Below are 19166 nucleotides of genomic sequence, written 5' to 3' on the forward strand. Positions count from 1 at the left end.
GTTTGGGACCCTTGCACCCCGCTTGTTATTTCCTTAATAAATAGTTATTGAGGGGCTTCCCTGGTGGCGCAGTGGTTGAGAATCTGCCTGCCAATGCAGGAGACACGGGTTCGAGCCCTGGTCTGGGAAGATCCCACATGCTGCGGAGCGACTACGCCCGTGAGCCACAATCGCTGAGCCTGTGCGTCTGGAGCCTGTGCTCCGCAACAAGAGAGGCCGCGATAGTGAGAGGCCCGCGCACCGCGATGAAGAGTGGCCCCCGCTTGCCACAACTAGAGAAAAGCCCTCGCACAGAAACGAAGACCCAACACAGCCATAAATAAATAAATAAAATAAAATAAAATAAAAAAATAGTTATTGAACTATTAGTGCACTGGAAATACTGTGTAAACAAGACAGGCAAGTTCTGTGCTCTTAAAGAATTTAACATTCCAGGGGTAGAAGATGGGCAATTTTTAAAAGAGGCAATAGATTATTTTAATTGGTGATAAGTACTTTTTTAAAACACGGAGGTAGTGGGATAGATATTGACTGATGGATGGACTTTTTTAATAAGATAAAGTCCAAGAAAGAGAAATTGGAGCTGAAATCTGGTGGATGGGCTAACCATCTGGACAGTTGGGGGATTCCAGGCAGAGAGGGCAGGAAGGACAAAGACCCTCAATTGGACTCAGCATACAGAAAAGCCACTGTTTGAGTTTTGCCGGGGGGAGGGCGGGGAGGAAAACTATGGAAAAGACATGTTAGCCTCCTAAGTTCTAGAAAATGAAACCTTAAGACGATATAGCATTGTCACCTCCTAATTTGGTAGAAGTTTCTTGATCTGGGGTCACTGGTGGTTCAGAAAGGAAACAACCTGGTCTCTTAATGGGTACGATGTGTCTGCAGAGGCTCACAGAAAGGCAGGGACTTCCTTAACTTGCACGCAAAATTCTGTTTAAGTGTGTCTTTTCTGAACTATGGGTCGGTAACTTTCAGTAGCTTGCCATGGACTCCTGAGACGAAATCCTAATTGGGCCTGGCCCAATGCTAGGTTAGGAGGAAGATGGGGCTACGCAGTTTCCCACCCCTAAAACAAGCGAGACCAAAGCCAAGACAGAGAAGCTTTAATAGCGGAGGTGGGACTAGGCTTGGGCTGGGAGAGGGCGGCGATGGTGTTAACTGCGACAGCAGAAAAAGCGCGCGTCGTTAACAGCGGTGTCATCGCGGAGGCCTCTAGGCTGCTCGATCTTGGTCTGCAAGCCGCACACTCCTTTAGGGCAAGGCTCACTCCAGTCTCCAAAGTCTCCCCAGGACAGACCGGGCCCCTGCAACACCGTGCTGTCGGAGCAGCGGAAGCGCACGTTGTTCGCAGCCGTGTTGTCCCCGGGGGTCACGGGTGCCTCCACGCGAAGCGAGAAAGCCACCAGGAAGCCGCTGCCGGGACACCACAGCGGCTCACTCCACGCGCCCCACCTGCGAGGGAAGCAGAGACGCGCGGTCTGCGCGGGCGCCCCCTACCCACCTCCAGCCGGACCCAGGCCTCGGGGCTTCCCAGCCAGGTTCAACAGTCACCTGACCTCCACCGAGGTGCGGAGCTGGGAGTCTCCCACCCGCTTCCCAGGTCTAAACCTCCCCACAGCTCTGGAGGAACCTGCCTGTCAGTACGGGATGTGCGTAACGGAGAGCAAGGGGCATACCCCGACCCTAGGGGATCCTCGGCCCCTGCCCCCCACCTTCCAGACTGGGACTCCACCACGTGCGTGTTGAGCTCCGCATTCCCGCGCGCGCAGTGCAGCCGGATTCCGTTCAGAGCCGTGTCGTCGCCAGGAATGCCTTGGGGGGGCTCCACCTGGGCGGCGGAGGACGAGTCAGAAGACTGCCATCCTCTGCTTGGGGTCCCCACTGAGACCTAGGCCTGAGCCCCTACCTTGAGCGAGAACCCGCTGGCGAAGAATCCGTCAGGACACATCTCTGGCCAGGCCCAGTCGCCCCAGGGGCCCCCGTTGGTCACCTCGATGACCAATGTGTAGCCGCTCAACGCATCTGCTCTTGCACGCCCGAAGCACGTCGCCCACAGCAGCAGAAGCAGCTTGGCTCCCGCGCCCTGCTCCATCCCGCAGCCTCTGTGAGCCCGGGCCCTTTGTGCAGGTGTATACCACCTTTGCCCTAAGAGGGCTCCGATTGCGGAAGGGCCACCTGAATTAAGTGACACTCAAAACCAATCCGTTCCGGAAGCCTACAAACTTGTTTCTCAGCTCAGGGAGACTGACGCTCCCAGCGCCAGAGGAGGAGGGGCAGCAAGAACCCACGGGTTTAAATAACCACCAACCTACCGAACGTTTACAGACTATAGGCCACGAATCATGGTTAGCGTTTTGCTGGCATGTTTTATTTAATCCACACAACAATTTTAGGAGGTGAGAATTACCATTCCTATTCTGCCAGTGAGGGAAATAGGGCTGCGAAATTGCAAGCGACTTGCCTAAGGTCACAGTCAGCAAGCCAGGGAACATTCCAACACTAGGAAATGGGGAACCCACGGCTAGGGATGGAAGTGATGGTTCCAGAATCCCACTGGACAGGGACCCCAGGGACCTCCAGGATGTGAGGGAGCATCGGAGTGAGACAGGGCAAGAATCCATGAACTGTGGGAGCTGGGAAGCATCTTGTGAGTGATTGGGGACCCGACGCCTTGAGAATCTGGGACACCCCTTCCCCTCAAAAGAAAATGTACACAGAGACAGGAACAGTTTTAAAAAGTTTATGGACAGGGAACTGAGAACAGGAGACGCTATTTCTTCCATTGCTTCCTGTAGCCTTTCCCTCAATGTTTTTCCCCCTGTGACCACCAGGGGGACTCCTAATTTAAAAAAAAAACAACAAACAAATTTGCTATGGGGAGTACCACCCCTGATTTGCCTGCCCTTCATACACATTCCTTTGTCTATTCAATATATACTTATTTAGAAATAATGTGTTTTGTTTGGCCCAGGCAATATTCTAAACGCTAAATAGAGCAGCCACCAAGAAAAGGCCCCTGTCTTCATCAGAGCTCACATTCCAGTGGGGGAGACAGATGATAAATTCTCCAATGGACCCTGAGCTCTGTGAAGGCACATTTGTCTTCATGGAGCCTAGTACAGGGCCTGGCATGTGGAGGTGTTTAATAAAGGTTGGTTTGATGAATGATTGAGGAATCAATCTGGAGATTAAAAAAAGTAAACTACAAAAATGTAAAAGGTGACAGCCTAAACTATATAATTGAGACCTCAGGCATGCAGATTAAGATAAAGTCCCCTGGGGGGCTTCCCTGGTGGCACAGTGGTTGAGAATCTGCCTGCTAATGTAGGGGACACGGGTTCGAGCCCTGGTCTGCCGCGGAGCGACTAGGCCCGTGAGCCACAACTACTGAGCCTGCGCGTCTGGAGCCTGTGCTCCGCAACAAGAGAGGCCGTGATAGTGAGAGGCCCGCGCGCGCACCGCGATGAAGAGTGGCCCCCGCTTGCCACAACTAGAGAAAGCCCTCGCACAGAAACGAAGACCCAACGCAGACAAAAATAAATTAATTAATTAATTTTAAAAATAATAATAATAATAAATTTTTTTTAAAAAAAAGGTCCCCTGGGCTTCCCTGGTGGCACAGTGGTTGAGAATCCACCTGCCAATGCAGGGGACACGGGTTTGAGCCCCGGTCCGGGAAGAACCCACATGCCACGGAGCAACTAAGCCCATGTGCCACAACTACTGAGCCTGCGCTCCAGAGCCCGAGAGCCACAACTACTGAAGCTCGTGCACCGAGAGCCCATGCTCCGCAACGAGAAGCCACCGCAATGAGAAGCCCGCACGCCGCAACGAAGAGTAGCACCGGCTCACCGCAACTAGAGAAAGCCCGCGCGCGGCAACGAAGACCCAACGCAGCCAAAAATAAATAAATAAATTTATAAAATAAAAAAAATAATAATAATAAGATAAGGTCCCCTGGGGACAGGATAGAGAATTTAGAAGTGGGTGTTCTCTGAATCCCAGGTGCTCCATGCTTGAACTTAAAAGGTAAGATTTATGGAGCAATTGTGGTAAGCTTTTCCATTTACAGTGTTTGCACATGTGATATCATTTAATCCTCACATGAAGCCTGCAAAAGAACATATTATTATCCTCAATGTACAGTGGAGGGAACTCAGGCCCAGAGTCAACTTAGGGTCCACCATTGCTCAGTGGGGGAACTGGTTCTGACCTCAGCCTCTCCTCACAATACCCAGGCTTCCTCGTACTACAACCTGGTCTTACAGGGAAGGGAAATGTAGCGACGTGTCACTGCTACCGAACCCCCAAATCCTCTTCATCCAGTCCCTCTCTCCTCAGATGCTGCCCTCTGGGGCAAAGGACACAGGGGAGGGGGACTTAGTAGGTTAATTATTAACCCTTTGCGCCTCAGGCACTGCGGCTTCTCTCCCCTCCTGGAGGCGAAGGGACAAGGCCTGGCAGGGGCTGGTGAGGGGGCGGCGGTCCCTGCAGCAGCCATGCGGGTCCCACTGCCTCAGCCGGTCCCTCGGCGCTGGTTGCGCAGTGCGATTCCTCTTGCTATCTTCACACTACTGCTTGTTTATCTCTGGGCTCGGAGCCTCCGTGAGTACCCCTTCCCTCACCTGCTCTGGGAGGAACCGGGGAATCCAGGCCCTTGAGACCTAAGGTCTCTCCTCAAGCCCTCGCTGCTCTGTTTCACTTCCCTCAGGTGCCCTCTCAGGCTGCAAACCTGGGGCCCAGTCCTGCATTGCCAGGGAACCGCCTTCTTTCCAGGTATGCTCCCGGAAGGGCTGGGACTGGGAGCTCCAGGTAGGACTCTGGGCAGGGGTAAGTGGACCAGGTCGAGGATCTGATGAAGGGCAGACCCTCCTCCTCCTCTCCCTTCTCCCGTCAGAAGCTGAGAATACAGCAAGAGGGACACCATCTAGATCTTAGGAATAATTTCTTCAGAGCCCAACTGGGCTGCTTGGTGAACCCAGCAAGCTAGGGGTTCTGCTCCCACTCCTTTCCCCTCCTATCTCACCCCCAGGTCCGGCAACAGTCGGGACCCTTGGAGGCCCCGGAACGGGAAGAGCCTCAGTGTCTGGGCCCTCAGGGGATGCTGGGCCGCATGATGAGGCCGTTCCGCGCCAGTCTGAACCCGGAAAGGGATGTGGAGTTGTCGCTGTACCTGGCAGGATGGAGGGAGCTAGTCCGGTGAGTGGTCTCTCCCCCGACCCCATCCAGTCCCCGCCTCTCTGTGCCTCCATCGCCCTCTCTCAAACCTTCCTACCCTTCCCACCATCACACACACAGGTTCCTAGCTCCCCTCGGCTCCATCTTCGCCTTCGCCACAAGCGAGGCCTCCGCCAAAGTGACAGCCCTCGAGGCTCTGGTGCACGGCCCAGAGGCCGCGCACTACACGTCGCTGGCGACCATGGTGGCGTGGGAGCGGCCCGGAATCGCCCCACGACTCCCGGCCGGGTGCCCGGGCTCACTGACGATGCTCTTGCTGCACCGTGCGCTACGCTGGTCCCAGCTCTGCCTCCACCGGGTGGCGACCGGGATGCTCGGAGGCCCGGACGCTGGCGCTCAGTGCAGCGACGCCTACGGCACGGCCCTGGCTCCGCACCACCCCTGGTTCGTCCGTCAGGCCGCCCACCTCGCATTCCTCGCCTTCCCGGGTCGCGGCCGCTTGCTCGAGCTGGCGTGTCCTGGTTCCAAAGAGGCGGAGGCGCGGAACGCGCTGGTCCGGGCCGCGGGCACCCTAGAGGACGTCTACAACCGTACTCAGAGCTTGCTGGCCGAAGGCGGCCTGCTCGAGCTGGCCTGACGCCTACTGGCCGGAGGAAGGAAGCGCCCTGGGGAGGGGTCGGTGCAGCTCCAGGTTGAGCCCTTGGCCCCGCCTCCTGGTGCCGGGGGCGTGGTCGCCATATACCCCGCCTCCTTGGTGACGTCACCACCCCTGGAGGCTCACCTCGATAGGGGTGGGGTTTTTAGACCCTGCCTCTATCCGCAATCTCCGGGAAAAGGGAGGAGCTGTGGGAAATAAAAAGTATTCTTTGGGACTTCCCTGGTGGCAGTGGTTGAGAATCCGCCTGCCAATGCAGGGGACCCGGGTTTGAGCCCTGGTCCGGGAAGATCCCACATGCAGCGGAGCAACTAAGCCCGTGAGTCACAACTACTGAGACTGTGCTCTAGAGCAGCGAACCACAACTACTGAGCCCACAGGCCTAGAGCCCTTGCTCGGCAACAAGAGAAGCCACCGCAGTGAGAATCCTGCACTGCAAGGAAGAGTAGCCCCTGCTCGCCGCAAGTAGAGAAAAGCCCGTGCACAGCAACGAAGACCCAACGCAGCCTAAAATAAATAAATAAATTTATTTTTTAAAAAGTATTCTTTGGTAGCCGTCGATTTAGGGCGTTTTGTGTGATGACAGCAGGTGCTTAAGGGAAACAGGAAACAATAGACGTGGGAAGATGTGTCATCCCTGTTTCCGGCTGCTGAGAGACTCACGCTACTCCTGGCCTATGTCAACCACTCCTACAGCTTCAGTTGCCAACTACATGCCAAGTCTCCAGACCAGACCTGTCCCCTGAGCTCCAGCCCCCAGAAAGCTCCAGCCCCAGGTGTCTTTCCTGGACACCTCCACAGACGCCACAAATGCAACACATCCAAGGTGAATCCAGTCACCTCCCAGAACTGCACCTCTTCTTGTGTTTCCTATCTCAGTAAATGACACCCTTTCCTGTCAACTACCCAAGGCTAAAACCTGTGCGTCTTGCCTCACGCCAAGCAGGTGCTCAGCTCAGTAATGTATGTTTATTAAATGACTCCACTCCCACTATTGTAAACAAAGTTACACACTGATAATTCCCAAATTATAACTCCAACCCACTTTTCCCTGGACTCCAGAATACTATATATCACTTCCTTATTCCACATCTCCACTTGGATTTCAACTAGAGATAGCAAACTTAACAAGTCCAAAACTGAGCTTCCAATATTCTCTCCTCCCAAAATACTCCACAGTCCTCGCTAGCTCAGTAAACGACAATTCCATTCTTCCAGGTCCTTAAGCCAAAACCCTTGCAGTCATCCTGACTCTTCGGTTTCTCTTTCATCATACCCACCTCCAAGCAGTCAGAATCTATTTCTCACTATCTTCACTGCTACCAACCTTGTCAAGTCAACTTCATCTATCACCTGGATTATTGCAATAGCCTCCTAATTGTTTCTCTCTCCCATACTTTGCGTCCCTACAGTGTATTTTCAATAGAGCAGCCAAAGTGATCTTTAAAATGTAAAGCATATCATGTCACTTCCCTGCTCAAAACTTTCCAATGGCTTCCTATTGCAGGAAATTTTCTGGATCATATTTTCAGTTAAGAATGATGAAAAGCTTCTCAAAGGCCCTATATGATCTGATTGCACTAGCCAAACTGGCCTCGTCAGTATTCATTGAATATGTCAGGCATGATCCTGACTTTGCACTTGCTCTTCCCTCTGTCCAGAATGCTTTACCGCAAAATATACAAATGACTTCCCTCCTTCCTTCTGGTCTTTATTTAACTGTCTCTCCAGTGAGACCTTCCCGGATTATTCTTTCTAAAATTTCAACACACACACACACACACACACACACATTGTCCTATCTCCCTTCCTTGCTTTTTCTTCTTAGTATGATTCACTATTTAACATGCTGTATATTGTACTTATTTTTTTGTCTCCCTTAATACATGTAAGTTCCATGGGGCTAGGAATTTCTGTCTACTTTGTTCCCTGATGTACTTCCAGTACCTCAAACTGTGCCTGGCACCTAGTAGACATTCAACAGCTTTTGTTGAATGAATGTATGAGCAATAAAAATAGTTCACATGGCTGGAGACAAGAGTGTCAAAAAGAAAAGAGGGGATTGCACAACAAAGTAAATGTACTTCATGCTACTGAATTGTACACCAAAAATGGTTAAAATGCTAAATTTTATGTTATTTATATTTTATTACAATAAAAAATTTAGAAGTAAATAAGAGATGTGATTCCAGACAGGTGGGCAGGAGCGAGTACATGAAGGGCCTTATAAACTATGTTATAGAGATAGGACTTTATCTTGAGAGTTAATTTTAAGTGGGGGATTGTCTGGATCATATTTTCAATTCAAAACACCAGCTCCAGGGACTCTCTGGTGGTCCAGTGAGTTAAGAATCCATCTTGCAATGCAGGGGACGCTGGTTCAATCCCTGGTCAGCGAACTAAGATCCCACATGCTGCAGAGCAACTAAGCCCATGTGCTGCAACTACAGAGCCCACCCGCCACAACTAAGGAGCCCCCGTGCTCTGGAACCCACGCATTCTGGAGCCTGCACACCACAATTAGAGAGAAGACCATGCACCACAACGAAAGATCCTATGTGCCACAACTAAGACCCGATGTGGCGAATAAATAAATAAATAAATATTAAAAAAAAAAAAAAAGCACCAGCTCCAGCTGCAGTATGTAGAAATAGTATGGCAGGTTCATAGGAGGACTACTCCACACAGTAACAGCAAAATACACATTCTTCTCAAGTGCACATGCAACATTCTCCAGGATGGACCATAGGGTAGGCCACAAAAAAGTCTCAATTAATTTAAAAAGGTTGAAGTCACAAAATATTCTCCAACTAAACTGGAGTGAAATTAGAAATCAATAGCAAAAGGGAATTTGGGAAATTCACAAGTATGTGGAAAGTAAAAAACACACTCCTAACCAACCACTGGGTCAAAGAAGAAATCACAGGGAAAATATTTTGAGGTTAGTGAAAATGAAAACAAAACATACCAAAACTTGGGATGCAGCATAAGCAGTGCTCAGAAGGAAATGTGTAGCTATGAATGCCTATATTAAAAATGAAGAAAGATCTCAAATCAACAGCTTAACCTTCTACCTTAATAAACTAGAAAAAGAAAAGCAGGGAATTCCCTGGCAGTTCAGTGGTTAGGACTCCCTGCTTCCACTGCATGGGGCCTGGGTTCAATCCTTGCTTGGGGAACTAAGATCCTGCAAGCCACGTGTCACAGCTGAAAAGAAAAGAAAAGAAAAGAAAAGAAAAGAAAAGAAAAGAAAAAGGAGAGCAAACTAAATATAAAGAAAGCAGAAGGAAGGAAATAATAAAGATTAGGGTGTAAATAAATGAAATAGAAAACAGAAAAACAATAGAATCAACTAAAACAAAAGTTGGCTCTTTGAAAAGACCACTAAGACCGACGAACCTTTAGCTAGACTGACCAAGAAAAAAAGAGAGAAGACTCAAATTATTAAAATCAAAAATGAAAGAGGGGATGCTGTGGAGCAACGAAGCCCGTGCGCCACAACTACTGAGCCTGCGCTCTAGAGCCCGTGCGCCACAACTACTGAGCCTGCGCTCTAGAGCCCGTGCGCCACAACTACTGAGCCTGTATGCTGCCACTACTGAAGCCTGTGCGCCTAAAGCCTGTGCTCCACAACAAGAGAAGCCACCGCAGTGAGAAGCCCACACACCACAATGAAGAGTAGTCCCTGCTCCCCACAACTAGAGAAAGCACGCACGCAGCAATGAAGACCCAATGCAGCCAAAAAAAAAAAAAAAAAGTATTTATAGAAGAAAATACAAAAGAGTATTAAAGAAAAAATGAGGGACTTCCCTGGTAGCTCAGTGGTTAAGAATCCGCTTGCCAATGCAGGGGACACAGGTTCGAGCCCTGGTCCAGGAAGATCCCACATGCCGCAGAGCAACTAGGCCCGAGTGCCACAACTACTGAGCCTGCACTGTAGAGCCCGCGAGCCACAACTACTGAGCCTGCAAGCCACAACTACTGTGCCCGCGTGCCATGACTACTGCAGCCTGCGTGTCTAGAGCCTGTGCTCTGCAACAAAGAGAAGCGGCACAATGAGAAGCCTGCACACCACAACGAAGAGTAGCCCCCGCTCGCCACAACTAGAGAAAGCCCACGCACAGCAACAAAGACCCAATGCAGCCAATAAATAAATAAATTAATTAATTAATTAAAAAAAAAAAAAAAGAAGAAAGAAAGAGGGGGAGTTCCCTGATGGCCTAGTGGTTAGGATTCTGGGCTTTCACTTCTGTGGCCCGGGTTCAATCCTTGGTCAGGGACTGAGATCCTGCAAAAAAAAAAAAAAAGAAGAAAGAGGAAACATTACTAACGATCTTACAGAAATAAAAAGTATTATAAGGAAATACTATAAACAATTGTAGGCCAATAAAGTAGATAACCTAAATGAAATGGACAAATTCCTAAAAAGACACACACTAGCAAACCTGACTCAAGAATAAATACAAAATCTGGGACTTCCCTGGTGATCCAGTGGTTAAGAATCTCCCTTCCAGGGACTTCCCTGGTGGTGCAGTGGTTTAGAATCGGCCTGCCAATGCAGGGGACACGGGTTTGAGCCCTGGTCTGGGAAAATCCCACATGCCGCGGAGCAACTAAGATGCCACTAAAAAGAAAGCCCGTACGCAGCAATGAAGACCCAACGCAGCTGAAAATAAATAAATTAATTAATTTAAAAAGAAAGTGAGAAGACAGTCCATATTTGCAAATTGTATGTCTGATAAAGGTGTAGTATGTAGAATATAAAAAGAACTCTTACAATTAGGAGTATGGGGTTAACAGATGCAAAGTACTACACATAAAATAGATAAGCAACAATGATTTACTGTATAGCACAGGGAGCTATACTCAATATCTTGTAATAGCCTATAATGGAAATATATATATATAACTTAATCACTTTGCTATACACAATATTGTAAATCAACTATACTTCAATTTTTTTAAAAGTTTGATGTAGGGAGTTCCCTAGTGACCGAGTGGTTAGGATTCTGGGCTTTCACTGCCGGGGCCCGGGGTTTAGTCCCTGGTGGGGGAACTAGGATCCCACAAGCCGCGCGGTGCAGCAAAAGAAAAAAAAAGAAAAGAAAAAGTTTGATGCTTTGCTCGTGAAGGGAAAAAAACCCACTCATAACTCAACAATAAAAAGATAACCCAATTTTAAAACAGGCAAAGGACTTAAATAGATATTTTTCAAAAGAAGATATGCAAATGGTCAATCAGCGCATGAAAATATGTTCAATGTCACTCATCACAGAGAAAAGCAAAAACAACAACAACAACAACCCCGCAAGATATCACTTCACACCCACTAGGATGGGTAAAATTAAAAATGCACCACAAAAATTAGGAAGTGGAGAAATCGGAATCCTCATTCATGGCTGGTGAGAATGTAAAACGAGGCAGCTGCTGTGGAAAAGCTGTCAGTTCCTTAAAATGTTAAAAAGTTACTAAATGACCCAACAATTTCACTCCTAGTATATACGCCTAAGTATATACCTAAGAGAAATGAAAACATAGTGCGGTCATTCTAAATCGGAGACGCTCAAGTCTATCCTGAAGCCTCTTTGAATCGCAACTCCGATCGGATATATCAGTCCCGCGTACACCGATAGGAAAGAAGTTTTTCCAGACGGTTTGGAGCTGTTTGTTTCTTTTTTGTTTTTTGTTTCTTTGTTTGCCACCCACGCTGCCATCAAGCTCTCACGGTCGCAAAGAACGTTCACCACACATTTCTTTTCCTTTCTGCCGTCAACCGTGGCGCAGCTTCGCCCCCAGAAGGCCTCAGAGCACGACTAAAGAGAGTGACGGAGCGCTTTACGACAGTTGCTTTGTGGCCGTACCGGAGGAGGAAGATGGCGGCCACCTTAGTAGCTGCTCGGGGAGCGCGCCCAGCACCAGCCTGGGGACCTGAGGCCATTACCCCCGACTGGGAAAACCGGGAAGTCTCAACAGGGGTGAGGAAGGACTCGGGGTTCACGAGATATGCACAAGGATTGAAGCGATGGAAAGATAAGGCTGGAGTGGGTTGGGAGAACTGGAGGGGCGGGGAAGAGAGGTGGTCTGTGTGATGCGCTCAGGCAGGGGAGGAGGTATCCTAAGGACGCTGGAGTGGTGTGGGAGGAGGTAGAAGGTAGGCTGAAGCGTGGAGTTCTGGAATCTTGCAGGACGAAAGCTTAAGGTCAGGGTGGACCTTTGGGAACTTGAAGATTGGATTTCTGGTATTCTGCGGGTTATTGAGAACCCCATGAGATTTGACGATGTGTTGGTGGCGCAGGACTTTCTCATACTCTAGGGATTGGATAGACGGATCATTAAGGTTTGTGTATGCTGGAGAATATGGAGAGGCCCAGACTCACCCCTTTCTCCTCTTTTTCCAGACCACTATCATGGCTGTGCAATTTGATGGGGGCGTGGTTCTGGGAGCCGACTCCAGAACAACCACTGGGTGAGCTCAGGACAGATGTGTGAAAGGTCTTCTCCCCATCTTTCCCTTCCTTCCTTCCTTGCCTGCCAGCCCATCCTTACCCTCCATAGACTACTGTGGGAAGGGAGGTTTCTCCCCTCCCGGGAGATAAGGATTTGTTCCAGCTTCTATTGCTTCGTAGTTCTCTTCACCTTTTGGTGAACTTCTTGCAAAAGTTTGTTCTCCAGCCTGCTTCAGTTTAGATGAGAACTAACAGGAAATACTGAAATTCCTGTTGAGGGAGTGGATAGTAAAAGATGAAAGTGGGAGACAGGTGGGGTCCTTCCCTCACTATTCTGCTATCCTGCAGGTCGTACATCGCCAATCGAGTGACTGACAAGCTGACCCCTATTCACGACCGTATTTTTTGCTGCCGCTCAGGCTCAGCAGCAGATACCCAGGCAGTAGCTGACGCAGTCACTTATCAGCTTGGTTTCCACAGGTACTTGTGGGCAGGGGGGGAGCAAGTATCTAAAAGGAGTTGGGACCTGAGGAGCTGAATAGTCTGACTCCCAGGTCCTGACACTGCCTTCCCTATGACTCCCTTCACCTTCTAGCATTGAGCTGAATGAGCCTCCGCTAGTACACACGGCAGCCAGCCTCTTTAAGGAGATGTGTTACCGATACCGAGAGGACCTGATGGCAGGAATCATCATTGCGGGCTGGGACCCCCAAGAAGGGGGGCAGGTCAGATACCACAACCCCGAGAACATTGGAACCATGCCTTTCATTCTCTCCCCACCGCAGGCGTTTTCTACTTCTCTTTCCAGTCTCTACATCACTTACTATTAACTTTTCGCAGACCAGTTCTGCAGTGGACAGGCGAACATACGTGTGTTGTGGGGAGGGTACAAATGGTGACACTCTTCTCCCTCCGTCTGGCAGGTGTATTCGGTACCCATGGGGGGTATGATGGTAAGACAGTCCTTTGCCATCGGGGGCTCCGGGAGTTCCTATATCTATGGCTATGTCGATGCTACCTACCGGGAGGGCATGACCAAGGAAGAATGTCTGCGATTCACTGCCAATGGTGAGAACTGCGGCTTCTGGGTCTGTGAGCATAAATCCCCATACTCAAGCCAGGTCAGCATTCCTCTTTACTTGCCATGATCCCAGCATCTGACTCCAATCCCAACTTTCTTCTTCTCTCCACAGCTCTTGCTTTGGCCATGGAGCGGGATGGCTCCAGCGGAGGGGTGATCCGCCTGGCAGCCATTGCAGAATCAGGGGTAGAGCGGCAGGTACTTTTGGGAGACCAGATTCCCAAATTCACCATTGCCACTTTACCACCTCCCTGAATCCTAGGATTCTAAGATACAACAAGAGACACCCCCTACTGATGACAAAATTCAATAAACAGTTTGTCAGTGAGAATCTGTGTGCTTTGGGGTTCTTTTCTTAACCTCAAACCTGAACTCCTCTGGCCCATTTCTGTTTGTATAAACCACTGCCCTGAGGGAGCTGGAGGGGACCCTTCTCCAGGCCATCATGCCCCACACTTTCGTTAGCATATCCAGGTCTTTGTGACACTAGTGTGGCTGGTGTGGAGGCTCCCAGCAAATGGCCCACTCCCCTCCCTGTTTAAGCCTAAGGGGGAACTCAGAATTCTGATAGAGACTGGAGTCACCTCCCCTCAGCCTGCCTCCTGCCTCCTGGCAGGCTACTGGCCCTAAAGTCAGAAGGACTCCACATGTCCGGCCCAGGCTCACAGTCCCCTCTCTTCACAGTCACCTCTGTCACCTCATCTTGTCAGAAGCAGCAGTGTGACTTCTTTGGCTTTTGGGAGGAAGTTGGACCTTGGTGCACGTGGAGTTTAAGTTTGACCTTGAGTGGGAGAGGGCGGCCACTGGGAGTGCTGTGGGTCGGCTCCAGAAGCCACCATTCCCATGGGGAGGTGATAGGAAGTGACCTTTCAGCCCCACGGATAGGAAATGAGAGCGGGCTCTGGCCCCTGCAGGATGGTCCCCACTCCAGCCAAGTGCTCATTGACAGTGACCGACAGTCTTGCCCTAATCTACATTTCTCCAGTCTATGGATAAGGGAACTGTGGAAGCCACATTTGAAAACCTGGTTCTAGAATATAATCCTACCCTGGAGGATTTCGGGGGGTACAGAGGAGGCTTCCTAAGGAGGTGGTGAGTTCCTGAATTAAGTGAAGAAGGATCTCTCACCCCAAACATGTGTATCTCAAAAGAACCAGTGCAGAGCTTTTGATTTTCTGCAAAACCTGTTCTCCCGGTCCTCCCAGTCTCAAGGCATCTTTGATTCCTCTTTCGCTTGTACTCCACAGTCCTGAGAACTCTACATCCCTCAACAGAAAGGCCTTTCCTGACCACCTGAATTTTAAGAAACACCACCCTCCTCCACCCCGCTCTCACATTACCTGTTTAATTTTCTTCATAGCAGTACTTACCGCTATCTCCTATTACCATGCTTATTTATTTATTGTCTGCCTCCCCTACCAGAAAGCAAATTCAGTGAGAAGAGAGAACTCCTTGTGCTTGATTCACTGATATATTTTCAATGCCTGGCAGGGAGTGGACATTTGATATTCATGGAACGAATACGCTCCCTAGCCCCATCTGCTGTCCTGCCTACCCCGCAACCGCTCCAAACTGCTCTCACCACACTCAACTCTGAAGCTTGACTTCAGCAAACCTACTTACTGCTAGGCACACCTGGGCACTGCATGAGATCAGCTGCCTCCTGTTCCCCACTCCTGCGTCCTCACTCCCACCCCACGCTGCACTTCCCACCTCAGCCCCATAACAGCCCTGGTGTCGTGGTCCCTATCTCCTCTCCAAAACATATGCACATACACACAACACCTGGCAATTCTCAGTGTATTTAATAAGAAGGTCATGAGGGATCTGAGGGAGCCAGACACTGGGATGACTGAGAAGGCCGGGGAAGGAAGGTTGCCAAGGCCTCCTGGAAGTTCAGCCCCTGGTTGTCCCCTTCAAATGGTGGAGTCATTGGCCGATGCTATGTCATGCAGCTGGTGGCGGAAGGAGAGACGGGCTTTCCTGCTGAAGTAGGCGCCAGAGCCGAGGGACAGTATCCCTCCCTCAGCCACGATGGGGGCTACAGCTGGGCTGGGATCTGGATCTGGAGGGGCAGCTGGATCCAGGCCTAAAAGGGAGATTGGAGGGGGAAGAAGGGAGTTGTGGGTCAGGAGGAGGAAAGAGGCCAGGGAACCTAGGGGTTGAGTGTCGCTAGCATCAGCAGGGAGAGGAGAGGGGACGTTGGCAGCAGGGCTGGCTTCCCTGGCCCGTGACCTATGCACTGGACACGGGGCCACACTCAGAAGGGCCCCCATGCTTGGTGTAATGCTCTGCTGTCACTGTCTTGAAATTCTTAATAAATTTTTTAATAAGGGGGTCCCACTTCTCCATTTCGCACTGGGCCCTGCAAAGTGTTTAGCCAATCCTGTGGCAAAGTGATAGATCCACCTCCCGCACAGGAGGCAGATTATCCTTTTCCCTTCCCTGATTTGAGCGTTTACCTTTCTCCCTGATGCAGTTTGTCTGTCTGCCTGGCAGCCCACCTTTTCCTCTGTCTCCCCCATACCTGCTCCTCTTTCAGTCCCCCGCTGTCTCTGGCACCCACACCATGGGAAACACCATGCCCCCTTCAGACCCATCTCAATAATGGACGAGACTGGGATGCTGACAATGGCCAGGAGCGCCCTAGGAGGGGTGTGGTTTCCAAGCCCCTCCACTGTGGGCAAAACTACCACTCAGCCTCAGACCGCCTGGTGATTATAGGTGCCAGGAGATGGAAGGGGGAGAAGAGGGAGGAGGGAAGGGGTGGGGGATCCCCCACTCAAACACCTATCCTTTTGTGCCCCCTTAATTTTGGGGTTGTCTCTGATCCCCATGGAGAAGCAGGAGAAGACTAGGAGGGGAGGCATGGTAGAGACAGACACACAAGTGCCGGCACAGACAGATGCAGTGAAAATTCATCGCAGCAATGCCAGACAACTTGTTGCCAGGCTGGACCCTGCTGGGGATTCTTTTATATTTTGTTAATATTTATTTATTTGGCTGCGCCGGGTCTTAGTTGCGGCACGTGGGATCGTCGTTGCCGCGTGCGGGATCTTTTAGTTGCGGCCTGTGGGATCTAGTTCTCTGACCAGGGATTGAACCCGGGCCCCCTGCATTGGGAGCGCGGAGTCTTAGCCACTGGACCACCAGGGAAGTCCCTCATTTGTATTTTAGAATGAGATTCATTTGTATTTAGAATGCCCAAGATGTAAAAAATTGAAAGAATAGTTTATTTTTTTAGAACAAGAAACTTTACTAGTTAGGGAAATGTTATGTTCTCAAATGGTCCAGTAGCTCTCAACCCCTTTTATGAAAATAGTTGTAATTGATTAATTATGCTGTGCCAGGTAGATTCTAGGGACTTTTACATGTTATCTCACTTGATAGTGTCAATGATTTTTTTTTTTTTTTTGTGGCCACGCCGTGCAGCATGTGGAATATTAGTTCCCGGACCAGGGACCGAATCCATGCCCCCTGCATTGGGAGTCTGAACCACTGGACCACCAGGGAAGTCCCTTTTTGTTTTTAACGTCAATGATCTTTTAAAGTAAGTGTTATTATTATGCTGATTTCAGAGATGAGGAATCAGAGGCACTGAGAGATTAGGTAGCTTGCCCAAGGTCACACAGGCAGTTACCAGAAGAGCAGTACTTTCCCTCACCCTCTTCACTCTGACCCCAGAGTCCACTCTGTTAACTGCCACACTGAGCTTCCCAAGCATGTTCCTGGCAGGTATTGATGTCCTCAGCCAGGTGTAGGGCAGCCAGAGCCCGGGCTGGGACCCTCAGGTCCACAGTATGCTAACCAAGGACTCTAAATGCCCTCCAAGAGCTATATTATCATTCCCTAAGGGTATCATGATGTGGGAGAGGTTGGAAAGCACTGCTGACTATGCTGCCTGACTGAAATCTGCTATTTTATTTTATTTCTTTTTAAATTTAATTTTTATTTTATATTGGAAAATCTGTTTTTTAAATTAACTTTATGGAAGTAAAAATTTACATACAATTTAATGCACACATTTTAGTGTACAGTTCTATGAGTTTTGACAAGTGCATACACCCATGTAATCACCACCTGAATCAAGATATAGGACATCTCCATCACCAAGTTCCCTGTGTGGCCTTTACTGTCCCTCTTTTTCCCCACTCCCTGCCACAGGCAACTACTGATCTGATTTCCATCACTATAGATTGGTTTTTCTGTTCCAGAACTTTATATTAATGGAATCATATAGTACTACTCTTTTGTGTATGCTTCTTTCAGCATAATGGTTTTGAAATTCACCCGTGTTGTATGTATTAACAGCTTGTATTTTTTGTAATAACAACTTTATTGAGAAATAATTCATGCGCCATAAAATTCACCCTTTAAAGTCTACAATTCAGTGGGTTTTTACTATATTCACAGAGGTGTGCAACCATCACAACTAATGTTATAACCACCTCATCACCCTCAGAAGAAACCCGGTACCCATTAGCAGTCACTCCCCTGTCCTTCTCCCCAGCTACTGTCCCAGCTATGGTCTCTTTGGATTTACTTATTCTGGACATTTCATAGTAATGGAATCATATAATATGTGGTCCTTTGTGTCTGGCTTCTTTCGCTTAGCATAATGTTTCAAGGTCCATCCCTGTTGTAGCATGTATCAGTACATCATTCCTTTTTATGGCTGAATAATATTCCATGGTAGGGATACACCACATTTTGTTTATCCATTCATTACTTGATGGACATTTTGGTTTGTGTCTACTTTTTCGCTATTTGAATAATACTACTATGGACATTCATGTACAAGTTTTTGTGAGGGCATACATTTTCAATCCTTTTTGGAATATACTTAGGAGTGGAATCGCTGGGCCATGTGGTAACTCTACGCTTAACATTTTGAAACTGTTTCCAAGGTGGCTGTACCATTTTACACTTTATTCATTTTTATTGCTGAGTAATAGTCTAGAGGCCACAAATTAATCAAAATAAAAAACCTCTGCTTTTCCAAAGGCACCATTATTTTATTTATTTATTTATTTTGGCCACGCTGAGTGGCTGGGCCCCAGCAGTGAAAGAGCCAAATTCTACTGGACCAACAGGGAATTCCCAAAAGGCACCATTATTTTAAAAAGACAAGCCACATTCTGGGTGAAAATATTTGCAATACATATATCTGATGAAGGATTTGTATCCAAAATATATAAAGAACTCTTATAAATCAATAATAAGACAAATAACATGGTTTTTAAAAAAATCAGTGAAAGAACTGAACACTTAAAAAGAGATATAAAAATGGTCAATAAGCACATGAAACATGGTCAACATCATTAGTCATCAGAGAAATGCAAATAAAACTATGATGATGTACTATTTTACACTTATTAGCATGGCTAACACTAAAAAGATAGACAATATCAAATGTTGGCCATGCTGCAGAACAAATGGAATTATCATACATAGATTTTGGAAATGTAAAACAGAACAACCATTTTGGAAAACAGTTTGGCAGTTCCTTTTACCCCCTATCTTAAAATATTTCACTTATTTAAAAAGTGCTTTTTCGGAGCTGGAGGAATCAGGCTCCCCGACTTAAAACTATATCACAAAGCTACAGTAATCAAGACAGTATGGTACTGGCACAAAAACAGAAATATAGACCAATGATACAGGATAGAGTGACCAGAGATAAACCCACACACATATGGGCACCTAATTTACGACAAAGGAAGCAAGAACATACAATGGAGAAAAGACAGCCTTTTCAATAAGTGGTGCTGGGAAAACTGGCCAGCTACATGTAAAAGAATGA

At 48.5% G+C, this 19166-nt stretch overlaps 4 protein-coding genes across 4 annotated transcripts; 2 read left to right on the forward strand and 2 right to left on the reverse strand.

Moving 5' to 3' along the window:
• Positions 1 to 1095: 1095 nt before the first annotated feature.
• On the reverse strand, positions 1096 to 2207 carry VMO1 (vitelline membrane outer layer 1 homolog). The gene is made up of 3 exons (XM_007166495.2): positions 1910 to 2207; positions 1716 to 1831; positions 1096 to 1455 (listed from the first exon to the last, which is right to left on the reverse strand). The coding sequence occupies exons 1-3, from the start codon at positions 2093 to 2095 to the stop codon at positions 1158 to 1160; spliced, it is 600 nt and encodes a 199-aa protein (XP_007166557.2). The 5' UTR covers positions 2096 to 2207; the 3' UTR covers positions 1096 to 1157.
• A 2295-nt stretch (positions 2208 to 4502) lies between these two features.
• GLTPD2 (glycolipid transfer protein domain containing 2) lies at positions 4503 to 6362 on the forward strand. Its single transcript, XM_007166494.3, has 4 exons — positions 4503 to 4608; positions 4715 to 4779; positions 5036 to 5202; positions 5302 to 6362. The coding sequence occupies exons 1-4, from the start codon at positions 4503 to 4505 to the stop codon at positions 5816 to 5818; spliced, it is 855 nt and encodes a 284-aa protein (XP_007166556.2). The 3' UTR covers positions 5819 to 6362.
• A 5302-nt stretch (positions 6363 to 11664) lies between these two features.
• Positions 11665 to 13694, forward strand: PSMB6 (proteasome 20S subunit beta 6). The gene is made up of 6 exons (XM_007166497.3): positions 11665 to 11811; positions 12235 to 12302; positions 12631 to 12762; positions 12878 to 13007; positions 13206 to 13350; positions 13476 to 13694. Exons 1-6 carry the CDS (start codon positions 11710 to 11712, stop codon positions 13616 to 13618), a joined length of 720 nt encoding a protein of 239 aa, XP_007166559.1. The 5' UTR covers positions 11665 to 11709; the 3' UTR covers positions 13619 to 13694.
• A 1585-nt stretch (positions 13695 to 15279) lies between these two features.
• C20H17orf114 (chromosome 20 C17orf114 homolog) lies at positions 15280 to 15963 on the reverse strand. The gene is made up of 2 exons (XM_057536447.1): positions 15891 to 15963; positions 15280 to 15452 (listed from the first exon to the last, which is right to left on the reverse strand). The coding sequence occupies exons 1-2, from the start codon at positions 15961 to 15963 to the stop codon at positions 15280 to 15282; spliced, it is 246 nt and encodes an 81-aa protein (XP_057392430.1).
• Positions 15964 to 19166: the final 3203 nt, after the last annotated feature.

This window comes from Balaenoptera acutorostrata, chromosome 20 (genome assembly GCF_949987535.1).
Source record: "Balaenoptera acutorostrata chromosome 20, mBalAcu1.1, whole genome shotgun sequence".
Taxonomy (NCBI): Eukaryota; Metazoa; Chordata; class Mammalia; order Artiodactyla; family Balaenopteridae; genus Balaenoptera; species Balaenoptera acutorostrata.

Coding starts and splice junctions, on each gene's coding strand:
- VMO1 (XM_007166495.2), bottom strand. CDS start 2,095: ATGGAGCAGGGCGCGGGAGCCAAGCTGCTTCTGCTGCTGTGGGCGACG. Junction 1,832..1,909: donor CCAGCGGGTTCTCGCTCAAG/GTAGGGGCTCAG, acceptor TCCGCCGCCCAG/GTGGAGCCCCCCCAAGGCAT. Junction 1,456..1,715: donor GTGGAGTCCCAGTCTGGAAG/GTGGGGGGCAGG, acceptor CTTCCCTCGCAG/GTGGGGCGCGTGGAGTGAGC.
- GLTPD2 (XM_007166494.3), top strand. CDS start 4,503: ATGCGGGTCCCACTGCCTCAGCCGGTCCCTCGGCGCTGGTTGCGCAGT. Junction 4,609..4,714: donor TCTCTGGGCTCGGAGCCTCC/GTGAGTACCCCT, acceptor CACTTCCCTCAG/GTGCCCTCTCAGGCTGCAAA. Junction 4,780..5,035: donor GGGAACCGCCTTCTTTCCAG/GTATGCTCCCGG, acceptor TCTCACCCCCAG/GTCCGGCAACAGTCGGGACC.
- PSMB6 (XM_007166497.3), top strand. CDS start 11,710: ATGGCGGCCACCTTAGTAGCTGCTCGGGGAGCGCGCCCAGCACCAGCC. Junction 12,763..12,877: donor TATCAGCTTGGTTTCCACAG/GTACTTGTGGGC, acceptor TTCACCTTCTAG/CATTGAGCTGAATGAGCCTC. Junction 13,351..13,475: donor TCTGCGATTCACTGCCAATG/GTGAGAACTGCG, acceptor TTCTCTCCACAG/CTCTTGCTTTGGCCATGGAG.
- C20H17orf114 (XM_057536447.1), bottom strand. CDS start 15,963: ATGGGTCTGAAGGGGGCATGGTGTTTCCCATGGTGTGGGTGCCAGAGA. Junction 15,453..15,890: donor GGGGACTGAAAGAGGAGCAG/GTATGGGGGAGA, acceptor TCTCCCTTTTAG/GCCTGGATCCAGCTGCCCCT.